Source organism: Corvus moneduloides, chromosome 8 (assembly GCF_009650955.1).
Source record: "Corvus moneduloides isolate bCorMon1 chromosome 8, bCorMon1.pri, whole genome shotgun sequence".
In the NCBI taxonomy this organism is placed as follows: Eukaryota; Metazoa; Chordata; class Aves; order Passeriformes; family Corvidae; genus Corvus; species Corvus moneduloides.
The window spans coordinates 29,908,440-29,924,732 of record NC_045483.1 but is presented as its reverse complement, the minus strand read 5'-3'; the positions used below and the strand labels follow the sequence as shown (position 1 = coordinate 29,924,732).

General features: G+C 42.7%; 1 protein-coding gene across 39 annotated transcripts in view; it reads left to right on the top strand.

Annotated features, from left to right (window-relative positions):
• ANK3 (ankyrin 3) overlaps window positions 1-16,293 on the top strand; it is a 255,966-nt gene that overhangs the window by 202,532 nt on the left and 37,141 nt on the right. For 28 of the 39 annotated variants that reach the window (XM_032115997.1, XM_032115999.1, XM_032115995.1 and 25 more), the window contains 9 exons: window positions 740-894; window positions 7,644-7,855; window positions 9,447-9,654; window positions 10,190-10,286; window positions 11,434-11,662; window positions 12,207-12,332; window positions 13,091-13,213; window positions 13,709-13,735; window positions 15,434-15,515. In XM_032115997.1, the coding sequence (XP_031971888.1) occupies window positions 740-894; window positions 7,644-7,855; window positions 9,447-9,654; window positions 10,190-10,286; window positions 11,434-11,662; window positions 12,207-12,332; window positions 13,091-13,213; window positions 13,709-13,735; window positions 15,434-15,515 (1,259 nt within the window). The remainder of the gene's footprint in view (window positions 1-739; window positions 895-7,643; window positions 7,856-9,446; window positions 9,655-10,189; window positions 10,287-11,433; window positions 11,663-12,206; window positions 12,333-13,090; window positions 13,214-13,708; window positions 13,736-15,433; window positions 15,516-16,293) is intronic. The other 11 variants (XM_032116017.1, XM_032116008.1, XM_032116028.1 and 8 more) reach the window with 3 other exon arrangements.

The following is a 16,293-nucleotide window of genomic DNA, read 5'->3' as shown; positions in this document are numbered from 1 at the left end:
CCTTCCCTTCCCCCCAAAATGTTTGACAGTAACTAATATAAATGTGGTCGTGATGTTGTTCAACCCAGAGAAATCCATTCTGAAAGCATCTAACGATTCCCTAGTGATGTCTGCTGTGCAGAGGTTGCAGCTGTGATGCTGGGCATGAGAACCAGAAAGCGGAGCTAAAGAAAAACAGTCTCTTTTATTTCACAGGAGCTGCATCCACAGAGAGCCAGGGAGAGCTTTGAAAACTCTGGGACTTAGTTTGAAGTTCAAAATCTACATAATTGCATGGTTCCTGTTGCACTCAGTGGCTGTTGCATGCATTGGGATAGCCAGACTGCTTCTGAATTGACTTTGTCCCTTCAAACTCTCTGAGCCAGATCCAAATTTTGACTGTGCTAATGCCAGTTAAAAGTCAGCAGTGCTGCATGTGCTGGAGGCAGGTTGGATCACCTAAACCCCAGGATAAATGAACAGGGAACTCTCCTTACTAAAAGTTGTCACTATTTTTTTCATGGAGGCAGGTATTTCAAAAGATTTGCACAAAAAATGAGGTATATATTAGTATTTTCAATTTATCCATTAGTTACAGTTTAAATGATAAAGGATTGTGCAGCTTTGGCAGTTTTAAAAACATTTTTACTGTAACAGTGTTAACTATTTAAAATGACTGTAGTTTTCTTAAGGACCCATAGGAAATTAAGGGCAGTGAGGAAATATAGGGCTAAAAATAACATGATTCCTTTTTCTCTAGCCCTGTCATAGTGGAAATCCCACATTTTGGATCAATGAGAGGCAAGGAAAGAGAACTGATCATACTCCGAAGTGAGAATGGGGAAACGTGGAAAGAGCACCAGTATGACAGCAAACATGAAGACTTAACTGAAATACTCAATGGCATGGATGAAGGTAAATATTATCTCAAAGCTTTAGCAAGCTTTGCCTTTGTGAAGGCTTGCTAACACGGGCTGACTAAAGCAAACTAAAGTAAAACAGTGCAGAGGATGTCTGACTTCAGGGAATACAGTGTGTGTTCCATATTAAAGTGATGGAAAGAGTGTAAGGAGAAATTGTTCTGCAGTGGCCTGGAGACATCCTGGAATGAGTGGTGAATTTTGGTCTGAGGTCTTGCCAAGTTTAAGCAGAGTTGCACAGTTGCTTTACAGCCTGAATTTGAGAATAACACCCAGCTGGAGGTACACGTGTCTCTGCTGCTCAGGCAGGGCCATGGGAGGTTGTTCCAAACCAAGGATGAAGTGTAAATATCAGCTCTGTCAGGCTTTCCCACAGACACAGACCTCGGCCCGTAGAGCATTCTTATTTCAAATGGTGTTGTTAGAGACCGCCTCCCACAAGTACACAACCTGCCTTCCTGATGCCCATCTGGGAAGTCTGGCTCCCTTGTTTTGCTTGAACATTGCTGTTTGTGTGAGAGTCCCTCAAGATGAGGGGATCCAGCTGTACAACTCCATCAGAAGATGCTGTCACAGATGGTCCCTGAAGACAAATAGTGGGCAAAGCCAGGCTGTGGGGCTGCAGTGATTCCTTGGCACCCCTGCTTTCTTCTAGCAAGCATTTTTCAATACTTGTGCTGATAAACTATTGCTTGAGCTCTTTGCATCTGAGTGTGAATGAAACAGTTTGTGGTGTGAACTTTGGCTTTCTGTAAGGGTTTATCCACAGGATTTTCTCTGGAGAGCCTCCTGCAGAAGGTCATAGTGTGATAGGGTACAAGCTGCAGGAAAGTTCTTTCATTATCTGCGAGAGCCTGTGAAGGAAATGATGTGGCTGTGGATGGCAGCTCTGAGAGGTGTCGGTGGGGGAGCTCTGCCTTTGATTTCAGCCTCTCCTTGTTTGACAAGGGCAGCCTCAGCAAAAGGCATTCCTTGGGAACGTGGAGAGTTGTGCTGTTGTGAGGATCTCCCTGGGTATCTGAAATTCAGCATTTTTACCGATTTCCTGATCATCTGGGAATGGAGACAGCAGGATAGGCTTGACTTCAAAGTATTTGAACTGCACCTGAGCTTGTACAACCACAGTGCAACGGCAAAGATCTGCTTGTTACATGATGAGCTATTGGAGCTATTTATTTCAAAATAAACAGAGCCAACCAAACAGGAGAGCAGAAACACTGCAAGTGTTTGTCAGTGGGTTTGGAAAAATAAAATAAACCTCATCACTGAAGGATACCTAAAAGCAGTGGAACGGGCAAAGGATGGACATGGGCCAGGATAGTATGGCTTGGGGAATTACGATTGCTGCAGGATCAAATGCAGTAGTTGCAGCCTTTCAAAAAGAAAAATCTCACCTCTGCCCCTCCTTCTCTGCACACTGGTATGAGATCAGAAGTGATGATTTGGTATTTGGGTGAAGTAGTGGTGCCTTGTCAGGGGTGAGGTAGTCAGCACTGATCAGCAGCTTGCTTATTTGCTTCATGTACTTTTCAAACTGAGCTTAGTTTGATTTGGGGATAGGAAATCTGGGCACAGAAATATTGTTGTGAACTGCTGCAGCTTGCAACACTTACGAAAGAGTTCACATATGGATAAATTGACATCTTACAGAGATGAGCTCAATAAATAAAAACACTTTGAGAAAGGTGGGCATGAAGCCCTCAGTACCCTCAGAGCCTAAAATAATAAGCTTCACAATGTGGAGCTGCAGGACAATTTTCTGATCTACTGAGCGTTTCAGGTAGCTCTTTCCTCCTGGGGAACTGCTGTTTGAGGTTAGTGGGTGTAAGTACAGCCAAGTAATCACAGAAAGTATGATGGACATTACTCTGTTAGAGTGAAAATATTTGACACCTTAAAAGCCAAACCTCAGGAATGGCTTTTACAAACCCAGGCAATCATTTGTGAGAGGAAAAGGAGAAAAAATACTGCAGACACATCCACTGTGTTGATTATTTGTTCAGTTCATTTTAGCTTAATCCTTCTCTAGCTAGGAAAACAAAAAACAAACACAACCCACCCTGCACTAAAATAGTGCAAGGGTTTTGACAAAATTCCGCTTTAGTTAAATGACACCTTTTCAGTGTAAGAGGTCTTCCAAGCAATGACAAAAAAATTACAAATTTGTAGAATTGAGTGGGTTGGGATCTTTTTCATCTGAACTTTTACTGGTTTGTTACAAAATACCAATTAGACTTGGCTCCGGGGGAGTATCTTGCATCTCAGAAGCCGTAAGTTTGGAAGAAGTTTTATTCCAGGTATGAACTCTGGAGGCAGAAGCAAGCTCTAATTTAAGTACAAAGCAGCCTCATATTACTTTAGAGGAATTTAGTGTGTCTTTGCAAGAAAACTCATCTGCATAATCATCTCTAAGTGCCAGGAGGTGCTGCAGGAGGGCCCTTTTTCTGTTAGAAGCAGCTGGTCTGTTCTCTGCCAGACCTGCTATGATCACAAGTCCTTTCCTACCCATGTAGTGAAGGAGGGCAATCAAACCTTTATTCCCAGCTCCTTAACACGCCGAGTTTTAACGATGCAGTTTGCTCCTCTGTTTTGTCGTGCCTGTTTTGCTCTCCCCCTTAGCCGGCAGGGATGAGAGGAAGGACATCCTGGCTCCTGGCCCTCCGTGGGGACTGCCGAAAACCTGCTCTGTACTGGAAGCAGCACCATCTGCTGGGAAACCTCGTCCTAGACCCAAAATAATCCCGAGCAGGAGGCACCGCTCCAGGGCTAATGCAGGATTAAATAACAGCAGAACTTTTGGGTTATTATCATGAGAGAACAATGAACATGATGTAAAGAGCCTGTTTTTCTTTGGTGCAATCAGGCTTCTGCCTAAATAGGTTTTATTTTAAGGATGGTGCTGTACTTAGGCAAATACAGGGCTGAGGGAATATAGGGAACTTGGCATTTTTAGGAGTAGGAGGAGTGTGGCTCCAGACACAAGGGTAGCAATTCACAGCTCTTGGCCATGTTGCATTTATTTATACTTGAATCAAATAAAATATATGTATTTTTTGAATTTATTATTTTTTTAGGAAGAAGCTCTCTGCCTTGTAGTTGGTAAATACATTACATTTTCAGACAGGCTCCTTTTAGATATAACTTGTGTTTGCTTTTAACATTCCTGCACCCTTTAGAGATACCCTTAGACAAACTTTGGGCACAAATGCACACATTGGGGTAGATAATCTTTTAACAGCCATTTGCAAGCCAGTTAGTGAGCCAAGAAATGCAAATGTTTGTGGCTACAACATGCTTGCAGCTGCACAGTGTGGTTTCAGATGGGAAGCAGGAGTCTTTACATAACTGAATCGTCAGATCAAACCAGAGTGTGACCTTGTTTATACTTGAAGTTTAAAATACCACGATAAATTATTCAGCAGTGATTTTGCCACATTTCCAAGAAAAGTTTTTAAACATTTTGCTGTTAAACTGTACATTGTGAATGGCAAGATAAAAGACTGCACAAAAATAGACATAAAGGACACTGGCTTATTTGAGGGTGAAACATCCCTGTGGCACTGGGAGTGTCTGGTTATGTATGTGAAACACTGAGGCTGGGAGGGTGGGTCTGGTTACCAGTATCTTCCTGTCCTCAGCTTCTCCTTGCCCCTTGCCATGTGCTCTCCCTGCCTCCATCCCCCTCCTGTATTTTTATCCATGTGGAAGCTGCCTCCTGCATGCCGTGCTTTTAGTGCAGCAATTCCTTAATGAGCACATCTCTCTGTGGGGAAAATGGGGATCCTGTGCTCACCCCACCCTGTGGTCTGTGCACGGTGACAAGGTCAGCTCTGCTCCAGCCAGGACTGAGGGAGGGTTGCACAACTCTGTTCAGTCTGGGAAGTACAAGTGAGATTTGCTTTTTCAGTGCTGGCAAAATTCTTTTGAGGCCCCGACAAGGGAAACGAGATACCAGATCACACAAAGACACCTTGAAGCTCGTGAAACAGCCAGGTGTTCTGTGACTTGTCTAGCTCTATTTCCAGTCAGAAGATTCTCATTTGGTATTACCTTATCTGAAAGTAAAAAAAGAAAGGTATTGGATGTGGATGAACTCGATCCACAACTGCCTGTCACCAGACAGAACTGGTGTGATTGCTTTCCTTGACCTGAGACAGCCTGTGTGAGGCCCCTCTCTGCCCTTGGAGGACATGGCTGGGTTTCTCTTCTCCTGTCCAGGAGCCTTAACATCCATGGGGCAGCATGCACCAAAGGGTGGGGAGGTGTGATGTTCTTCTCCTCCCTCCTTCCCCTCTCTCCATGTCCTCTCTCCTCGATCACTCCCACCAAACCATCGCAGCATAAGTGCACCATACACATGGGTGGCAGGAGAAGACCTCTGTGCACATTATATTCACAATACCTTCCTCTTGACTCCTAAAGCTGGATGGCTGTAAGTGTTCTTGGGCTGTAAGCACAGTGACATTGGGAGATTCTTCCCAGTTCTTCCTCTAACCTTTCTGCTTTGCCTGTCCCTGCTTTGCTATCCCTGTCTGTAAGATGGGGTGCGTAGCATACTTCTCTGTGGCTAAAACCCCCTTCCCTCCAAACCCCAACCATCTAACCAAAAATGCTTCGAGGTTTATCAGTGAAACACTTTGCCCAGGAATGAAGTGTCAGCAGCTGAGGAAAATAGTAATGATGATATCTCCCTCTGTAAATTGCACGAGGTGTGTTCGGGAAACGTGAGCTCTCCCAGGACTAGTTTTCCCTGTTTCATTACTTCTGTCATGCTACTGCTGCATTTCTCAGGGTGGTAAGAGAGGTGGTTTGATTGCTCATCATCTTTTTCTGTTAGAGGGCAACTTCATACAGAAGCTTACATATGTATTATCCAAACATAACCTCCCTATATATAGTCCAACTCCTCTCCATGCCTGACTGCTGCTCTGCCACTCTAGTCTTCACATCTTCTTCCTCCTCTGAAGGAGAGTGCCTGCCAGGCTCAAAGGACTTTGAAATGTTCTTTTATAAACCACTGTTTTTCTACTTCAGGAGAATTTTAATTATCCTTCATCTCTGTGAGCATTTTACAGTGGGTTTTTTTCTCTAGCAACAAACGAGAGATGATTAGGATTTACCAGTCAAGATTATACCTGCCTGGGAGTTTAAGAATCCAGTTTGTCTCCTGCACAAGCCATTGCTTCCAGGGGCTGCAGGCAGAATGCCTAACTCATTAGAGGGCTTCAGATACCAATCTCTGAGTCAAAGTAAATGGAAGCTGACATTATGATAAGAAATTATCCACTTCTGGTAGGTACATATGATCCACAGCAGCACTGTGTGATTAATCCAAACTACCTGCTGAATGTTTTAAAATGGAAAACTGACATTTTACCAAATTTACATCCTAATTCTTTTGGAACTGTAATTGAGCTTACACGTTTAGAGGAGGAAAATGTCTCAGTCACAAAGTATTTTACAAGTGTCTTTTGTCTTATTATTGTCCAGTATTATTTCTGGTCTTCCTGCTTTCTCTTGCTGGATCTGATAAAAATGTCATCTTTGGAGGAACAAATTTTATTTAGAGGTTCCCTTTTAAAGGAGGAAAATAAGAGCTGAAATTTGTGGAGTGCTGAAATGAAGCCAAATTACAAGAGATTAAAAGGCCAAGTGCAAGAAGTTACAAGGAGAAATGCATGACAGTTACGTAATTATCTCCATTTGTGTATAGTGTTTATATCACAGGGATTTCACCAATGCATTTGGGGTTTCACTAGTGCAAATATATATATTTATATACACACATAGTTGCAAAAGTAGTTATATTTTTGTTGTATCACAGAGTTTTCCCCAGTGCGTATATGGGGAAAACTGTCATGTACTTAACTAATTAATAGTACTCTGTGCACCTTTCTGAGCCCTGGTGACCCTACAAGCTGGGAATGTGGCTGAGAGCACTGATGGTTGATGACCTGATTCTGTTTCAGTAGTGTCTGAAGATGCATTAAGGTTCTCTGGGAACTGAGGGGTGCACTGCAGTTACTTTGGGGCAGATGACCAAATGGCTGGAAGCCTGATGTGGAAGGGAAGCTTGCTATTGCTTCAGCTCACTGGTAGTGGTGGGAGACAGAGCCCTGTCACTTCCACAGTTTCATGGAGAATCTGGTCAGGATTTTTGGATGCCAGTCTGGGAAATAACTGTCTCAAGTGCCTTAGGTGGCCAAGCTCTCGATTGCACACCTGATGTGAAGGGAGAGAGTTCATGAACTGACTCTGATCTCCTGTGGTTTTCTGTATGTCAGTGCTGTATGAGGGAAGAGGCTGGGAATAATTTGAAGGAGTGCACAGAAGGATCAGTGCACTTGAGTGCTCTTCGATAGAAATGAGAGAGGGAAGAAGCTTGACAGTCTCCTTCAGCCCTCCTTGGACTTCTATGCTGTGTGACAAACCTGCCATTCTGTGGCAGCTGCTACTGCAGAGACTGTCACACCCAAGTACTTAGGTGTCCTAGCAAGTCTTTTCTGTCTATTGCTGTTGGCCCTCATTGTCAAGATTTATGCAAAAATTCACAGAAAAAACAGAGCTTGATAATCGATAGCACTGAATGGCTTTTTTTTAATCTCCTGTAGTAAATAAATAATAATAAAACCCCCTAACCTTCTTAGGCATTTTAAGGCTTATTCAAAACCTCACATCACAGATGTGTGTGGGATGAACCTGGGCAGGGGATGCCTGAGCATTTTACCTGTGTTGTGCCCCCAGAGCTGGACAGCGTGGAGGAGCTGGAGAAGAAGCGGATCTGCAGGATCGTCACCAAGGACTTCCCCCAGTACTTCGCAGTGGTTTCCCGGATCAAGCAGGAGAGTAACCAGATCGGGCCTGAGGGCGGGGTGCTGAGCAGCACCACGGTGCCACGTGTCCAGGCCTCCTTCCCCGAGGGGGCTCTGACCAAGAGAATCCGCGTGGGGCTCCAGGTAAAGATGTTTTAGTGTTCATACCTGCAGCATCTCTTAAGGGCACCTGTCTCGATGCACAGGACTGGAAGCTACAGAGCTGCAGCTCCTCAGCAGTGGGCTGTGACAAGGGGCTTTTCACACCTCAGGTCTGAGTTGGCACCCGTTTGCCACACTCAGTGTCCCCCAGGCACAGGTGGTGCACAGTCCTCCTCCCTGTGGCAAAAGCCCAGCACCCCTTGGATCACCTCCCTGAGTATTGCTTGGCACCCCAGGAATGGAGAGGGGAAAGCAAAGACCTGGAGCCATCACAGCCCCAGCAGCTCTGCAGGCACTGTGCAGTCCCTGTCTCCTGTGGCAGAGCAGCAGCCTGTGGATGGGGTCACTGGGCTGCCCTTTGCCACAGGAATGTGTTCGGTAGGGATTACATGCAGCTGTTTGACAGCTGTTACTGGGTCAAAAACCTCCCATGCACATCTGCTGTGTCTTAGGACGTTCTTCACTGGCGTTCCTAGGGATGAATTCTGGGAAGGGCAAATAGCTTAAACTGTACTCAAATAAACTGCACAGAAAGTGCAGAAATATTCCGTAGGAATAGGAGGCATCTTTGAGTTCAGTTAGTTATCGCTTAAGATTACCTTAATAGCCTGACAAGTCTGGTGGGTTTGTGAAAAAGAGGTGCTGGTTTGGATTGCAGTGCTTTACATTCACTCTGAAACATTTCTGACAAAGATACTTTGTATCTCAAGATGATTAATCGTGAGAAAATTGAATTTCTGCTCTTTTGGTTATCCAGTTGCCTTCCCAGAGCTCTCCAGCATGAAGGAAATATGACATCTCCATATGCAGTGTTGTGACTGCTGAGACTGCAGTGTAACAGCATGTTCTCTGCATATCAGAGCACACTGCAATTTGAATAATAGCAAGTCACGGGTCAGCCTGATTTGAACAGACTTGAAAGCTTAAAAAATTTAAAAATAAAAAAGGCAAATGGATGCAAACTCCTATTACCACGTGTGTTACTTTTGACTGTAGAAAATGGGAAATCTACTTACAAGTCTTCTATAACTTCACGATTCTTTATGATTTTGACCCAAACAAGTATTTATTTTCTAATAATCACAGGTAGCACTGAGTACAGAGGTCAGTCAGAGTGCGGTGTTCCTCAAGAGCACGAATCTGTATTTGGCAGAAATGTAAGAATTGTCCATCACCTCCAGGAGACAGTGTCTAGTCCTCACTGCTCAAGTGCAAAATAGGCCTCTTTTTGCATTTTGAAATTGGACTTCATGTCACTGATCACTGTAAATTAAGAGCAAAACCAAACATGCTCTGAAAAACTTTCAGTAAATACTGCAGAGAAGCTTCTGAGATTTAGCTCTACAAGTTAGCTGTTAGGAAATCAGAAGTAGGTTTTTGAATAAAAGATAAATATGAATTGCACTAGTAATCATCCTTGAGAGTTGTAGGAGAGGGCTTCCTGGGAGAAAAAATAAAAAAAGTAAAATTCTAGAGAAAATATAAAGAAAATAGAATTATCATTCAGAAAATAATTCTGCATGTCTGTAAACAATTTGTAGCTCTAGTTTAAGTATGTTCCCTGTGTTGACAGGCTCAACCAGTTCCGGAAGAGATTGTCAAAAAAATCCTTGGAAATAAAGCAACATTCAGTCCCATTGTCACTGTGGAGCCAAGAAGAAGAAAATTCCATAAGCCAATAACCATGACAATTCCTGTGCCACCTCCGTCAGGAGAAGGAGTAACCAACGGGTACAAAGGAGACACAACTCCCAGCCTTCGACTCCTATGTAGCATTACAGGTTAGAGCAAATCCTGCTCTTTGCAAAGGTTTCTGTGCTCACTCTCACAACTCCTGCCTTCCAGTGAGGGAACCTTGCTGTGCTGGGCCACTGGGGTTCAGATCAGCTCTCCTGAGCAAAGGCAGCTGAGGTTATTTCCTAGGCTCTCACTGATTCCCTGAGCTTTGTATCTGGTCCCATGCCATTGTAAAAGAACTCTCCCAGCATTGATTAAACACTATTTTATATTTATCCAGTATGAAGACTTTCAGTCTTGGCTATTAAACATGGTTGTCAGTAAAAGTAGTTTGCAGGAGTAATTCTGTCCTAGCTGATATCCAAGGGGGATTGCTGTTGACTTGTAGGTATGTTCTTTGCTTAGATCATCGTTTTTTGTTGTGGGACATGTGATGCCACGTATAACATGGAGCTCAGCTGTTGGAGAACATTAATGTCTAGGTTCTCTTTTTATGTGTGAGATAGAGATATTCTGTATGCAGTCTGTGTGTGTTCAGTGTTTGAAAGGAAATCTCCCTGGCGTGTGTTGTTTGCACAGGAGGCACTTCACCTGCACAGTGGGAGGACATCACGGGCACCACTCCGCTGACGTTTTCCAACGACTGCGTCTCCTTCACCACCAATGTTTCAGCCAGGTATGGGAACAGACCCTGCCAAAGGCAGCTCGGGAATGGCTTCCCTTGATCAACATTGTGCCTGGTTGTGGGGTTGTGTTTTGGCTTTCTGGAAGCCTTTCACAAGGCTGATGAAGCAGAAATGGCCCAGATGCTGCTTTGTTACTGCCTGTCAGCATCCCACACACCCAGGGCTGCACACAAAGCTCTGGCCCAGCCTGTGCTGCTGTGCTGGGGTCTCCTGGCAGGCACAGAGCCTGTTCCTCTGAAGGCTGCCATGCCACACAGGGCTTTGGTTTTCCTGTAAATGGCAACAGAAAGGGAAAGCTTAAAATGTTCATCCCTTTAAAAAAAAATGGGGGGATCATAAAAATGTATTTGTTTAAAGATTTAAAGACATTTAAGTTCTGGCTGTCGGCTTTTTAGTTGAAAATTATATTATATTGCTCTCACAAAAATATCATTTGTGATATGAAATTAATCTTCATGGACTTACCTGCTGATTGGAGGCATTTAACAGGATCTGTACAAATCACACATTCTAGTGACAAAATTCATGGTATAGCAGGTAGAGAGTTTATCATTCCATAAACAGCATTGCAACTATAGGAACCTTTATGAAAAGAGGGTGAATTGCTGAAGAACCAAACAGATCGGGGCTGAAATATTGTGGGAAAGACTGATACAAAGTATAAACTATTTATAATTTGTATCATGCTTGTCTTCAAGCTCTTAATCATAAAATGAGAAAAATAGCAATATAACACCTGTCTCTGTGAAAGTTCACTGTGGGCCTATTTGGTTCAGCCTAAATGGGAGACGCAGTTTTGCTTTGTGTGTTATAAAGGTGTTAGTTTTAGCAAATGAAATGTATAGTGAAGCATCAGTACATTACAATATACATTGTGTGTGGTCACAAGAAACTGAACTTGCCCACTTTGGCTTCAATTGAGCCTTCAGATAGACAGTTTTATGAGATCCCAGGGTGGGGTCAGATAAGTTTGTCAGCATTTCATTGCCAGGTATTCCAATTTTTGGATGGTTAAAGCTGTAGGACAGTACACACGCAAAATGACCAAGGATACAGGACACAGTTTCTCTTTAAAGGCTGAAGCAATGTTGGAGCACAATGAAAAGTTGATTTACTGGTTTACTTTTTCCCACTCAGATTTTGGCTCGCAGACTGCCACCAAGTACTAGAGACTGTTGGGCTGGCAACACAGCTTTATAGAGAATTAATATGTGTTCCTTACATGGCAAAGTTTGTGATATTTGCCAAAATGAACGACCCCGTGGAATCCAATTTGCGCTGCTTCTGCATGACTGACGACAAAGTGGACAAAACTTTGGAGCAGCAAGAGAACTTTGAGGAAGTTGCAAGAAGCAAAGACATTGAGGTACATTCCTTGCAGCTGGCTTCCTCCTTGTTGGGTGGGCAGTGTGTTTTCCAAGTAGCAGCAGGGCCTGCAAAGGCCATGACAAGCCCTGTTAAATAAAGGTTCATGGCAAAGCTGTGTCATGAAACTTCTCAAAAAGGACAAAATAGGGCAAGACTGGAGGAGCATGAGGACATGTGTCGATGCCCCAGTGCAGTCTGCAGTGGGGTTTGCACTCGCTGCTGCCAAGTAGCCCTGGTTGGGCTTTGCAGACAGCTGGAATGCCTTCTCATTGGTCCTACAGTAGGACTGGCTTGTGGTGAAATCATGGTCACCAACTTATTGTTTCTTGAAGAAATCTACCCACTCTTACTCTAGAAAAACCAGTCAGGTGCTCATAGTACTGTGCCATAATGCGCAGGGATATTCTAATTTGTTGTTGAGTGTAACCTGAGCGGGGACTTGTGTTAAACTCAGGAGCTGTGTTGGGGGAAATCATAATACTTATATGCATGAATCTACTGTTAAAAGAGGTTTTATTGACTTTTATTTCTTGCTTTGATAGGTTCTGGAAGGAAAACCTATTTATGTTGATTGCTATGGAAATCTGGCCCCTTTGACTAAAGGAGGACAGCAGCTTGTTTTTAATTTTTATGCTTTCAAAGAAAACAGACTGCCATTCTCTATCAAGGTAAAAGAAAGACAAACTAAGTGGCCCTGCTGATTTCTTCCCTTCCCACACTCCCTCTGCCTATTTTCAGCCATATAGGACTAACTTGCCCCTGGGATGTAAGTGTAGGTTTTTAATACGTGAATTACACGGAGAGGATGCTTTGCTTGAGGCCACAGCAGAACTGCTGGCAGATCTGGGAACAGAATACCCGTGATAGGATTCACAACCTTTTACTAAAACCATATCTCAAATTGGAGCCCTGATATACTGCCAGTAGATCACAATTTCTGAGGGATTAAGCACAGGAGATCCATTCAGTAATGTACTGTACTGCAGAGCAGCCTTCAGAAGGTGTGTGCAGACTGCTCATCTCTAAATGGCCAGGAATGGGTGCCTGCTTTCCTTAGCCTTGTCACAGCTGCTGTGCTGAAGAGGTTGTAAAGCTTTTTGGTAAACACAAGAGCAAAACATGGCAGAATAAAATGCAGGTGAGCAGACAGTGCCTGGCAGTAATATCCCAGTATGAAACTGTCAGGTTGGACTCAGCACCTTGTCTTGCATGGATTTGCCATCAGAGAGCTTTAGGCTGACATAACTTTTTCACAGTGACGCATTTTCTCCTTCCGCACTTCAGGCTGAGCTCCAGCTCGGTATTATTGGTCTTTACACCCTGGAAAGCTCCTTGTAGAAGGAAATTCTGAGACACATTCCAGAAACCTCCTGTAGGCCTCTGAATTACTCCATATTACTACAATGTTGCAAAATTTATTTTCTAGGTAAGAGACACCAGCCAGGAACCCTGTGGTCGATTATCATTTTTGAAAGAACCAAAGACTACAAAAGGACTGCCACAAACAGCTGTTTGCAACTTGAATATCACTCTGCCAGCACACAAAAAGGTATTTGTTAGGAAAAGTAAACATTTTCCTTAGGGTTGGGTTGGATTTATTTTTGTTCCTTTAGTTTTTGTCTCTCTTTTTTCTTTTTCTTTCCGGCTAGTCATAAAGAAACCCTGTGAATTGTCAGTAATGAGAATGCTTTGGAATATGATAAAGGCTTTTAAAATGTATGTTTTATTGGTTTCTTGTATGTAGAACGCTTTTAAAGTCTCTTGTTACTGTGGTGTCGAGTTCCTGTAATTTTTACGATTCTGTTTACAGCTCATGCTTCAGCCTGCAAGTCATAGGTTTATGCTTTCAGTAATGTCACGTGTTTATTTGCATTGGATGTAAGATTATTTTTTTTCTTTTGTGTTGACATTTCGGATTTGCTTTGCCTTATAAATCAGCTTGCATTTTGTGCTCCCAATTTGGTCCTTTTCATATCCTGATATTCTTTTCCCTGCTGTCCATTATAATATTCCTTGTCTCTGCAATGCATCTTGGGACCAAAAGGAAACAGAGTCAGATCAAGATGATGAGGTAATATAAACACTGTCTTCTGTTTTTATTTCCTTCAGATTTAGTGAAGAAAAGTAGTGTGTTACAGAAAAAAACAAACAGCTATTTTTAACTGTGGCGTTGAAATGATACCTACAGAAAAATATAAATATCCTCGACTCCTCACAGTCTGTTGTAAAACAGTAGAAGTGCACAAATGTGGAAAAACCCGTGATTATTTATTATGAAATTAAATCAAACAGTGAATAAAAGCAGTTTAAAATTTAACTGATTTTCTTCTGAAAAAGAATATATTTATGAATATCAGACCAAGTCAAATTTGGCAAAATCAAGAAGAATTTAGTGGATAAGATTTTACCTCTTGGAGTAACACTGACACTGCTATGGTAACTTGTATTTCTGAGAAGGAAAAGTGTACTGTTGAGGCCACCATAGTGGCCTTTAGTGTCTTACCTCTGTAAATAAACTGGATTCTTTCTAAAAAAGTAAACCAGCCAAGAGCGATTTCTAAATACTGTGTTCAAATCTATTTTCAAATAAAGCTCAGATATTTGCGGCTTAAAAATCCTCTGTTTCATGGAAACCGCAACATTAGATTGTCAGAAAATTGAGTGGGTTTTACTCGTTAGAGGTAGTTACAGATGAGATCATCTTATAAAAGAAACTACATAGATGTTTCCAATTTACCTAGAAGCAATTTCTTTTTTTCTCTTCCTGGTGGCAAATAAATAGCAGTTGTCACCTGCTGGTTAGAATAGCTTAAAAAAAACCCCCAAACAATTCAAACCAAAACATTCCTTACATGTTAAAAAAATAATAATAGCAGAAACATCACTTGATCTCCACAGCATTTGTTCCTGGTGAGCTATTATATAGCTATAACAATAGTTTTCTTTCTAAACAAACCATATTTTTAGCCACATATTGAAGTGAGGTGATCTCTGAAGGACCAGCAGCTACGCCACTGAACGAGGCTATTTATTAGCTAACAAGAGTAGTCTGCTTTCTAATCCACATCTTTGCATTTTGTGCATATTAAAAAATCCCCTCCCATGCCTTTTTTTGTCTTTAATGTATTCACTTTAAAGCCAGTTGTACATTGTGGTGTATGTGCTTTTGGGACAAACTAATCTGGGGCAAAATACTCAATCGGTCTAAGTTGCACTCTTATGAATGTTTTATGTCTGTACCTGTAGTCTTTTGTGTTGACCTCCTCTTTCTAGCCAAAGGTGGTTTGTTTTACTGAGAATGAACAGTATCACACCATTTCTAGTAGTGCGAAGCAGTTTATTAGATGATAATGGGATAATACAGTATCATGATGCTTTAAGGAAGGATAATGAGCTGCTTCTGCTACCTAAGCTCTTCTACGTCCTAAGCAGAGGAATGAACCTGAGGGCTCACTCTTAGGGCTGCAGTCCCTTCCCTGCTTGCTCTGGAAGGGTGGTCACCCACAGCAGTTTCTGTGCAGCCACGCTCCCTGCTCGGCAGTGCCTGACACTCATCACACAGGAGCAGAGACCAGCTCTGCCCGCTCCCTGCCTGCTTGCCCAAATTCGGCTTCAGCATGCCATCCTGAAGCTGAATGGAAGCACCCATTCTCCCCTGTGGGGTTGTGTGCCATGAAAAGCGGCCCATCCTGCTGAGGTTTGAGGACTGGTTTGTTCAGATGGGGGCAGTGATGCCCAAGGCCCTAAATCCTGCTGTGTTTTGTTGCAGACGGAGAAAGCTGACCGGCGCCAGAACTTCGTCTCCCTTGCTTTACGTAAGCGCTACAGCTATCTGACTGAGCCTGGAATGAGTGAGTTGCTCTTACCAAAGTACTAAACCATATAGATGTGATTTTTCATAAGAAGAGACATTTTTTCTATAAACGTTGTATTTGGTGTCACTCTGGGAAAAAAAAAAGAAAAAAGAAAAAAAAAGCTGTCTGAAACAAAACTCTTGGATGGTCTGTGAACTCTTGTGTTGTGAGAGCTTGAAGAATCCTGACTGGCAAATGATGTATGTTAGTTAAGTTAAAATATAACAGTTTTTAAAATGCCTTGTAGCTCCAGAGTAAGGAGGGTTGCAAATTGCTTTCAAAAAGTCTCTTCCTCTCCGCTTTGGAACATTAGAGAGAGGTGCTGTAGAAGGGAATGTTACACAAAAAGTTCAGAAAGCGGCTCAGATAAGCGCTTAAATGTTTAGATGCTTAGCCAAAATAGACTCTCTCATATTTTATATTTTCCCTCTTCTTTCTCCTCCCCTTCCCTTTTTCCTGTTACCTGCAGATGCTTTTTATTCCCTGCCACCACACATTGCTTCCTTTTAAACTTGTGTTCCCCTTGACCAGACCTGTGGCATTCCTTTCCTTCTCAGTTAAATACAATAATGTATTTGGCTTAGCTTTTCTTCCTCACTTCTCCTCTCTGAGGTCAACTGCTACTGTTCCCCATTTCCAGGCTTTTTCTTGCCTTTTTTTTTTTTTCCCCTTTTGACTCCTCAGTTGCTACCCCGCAACAGACCCTTTGATATAATTCCATAAAATCCATAGACAAACTTCATCGGGTCTTGGGAGTTCCCACTGGATGGCTGCT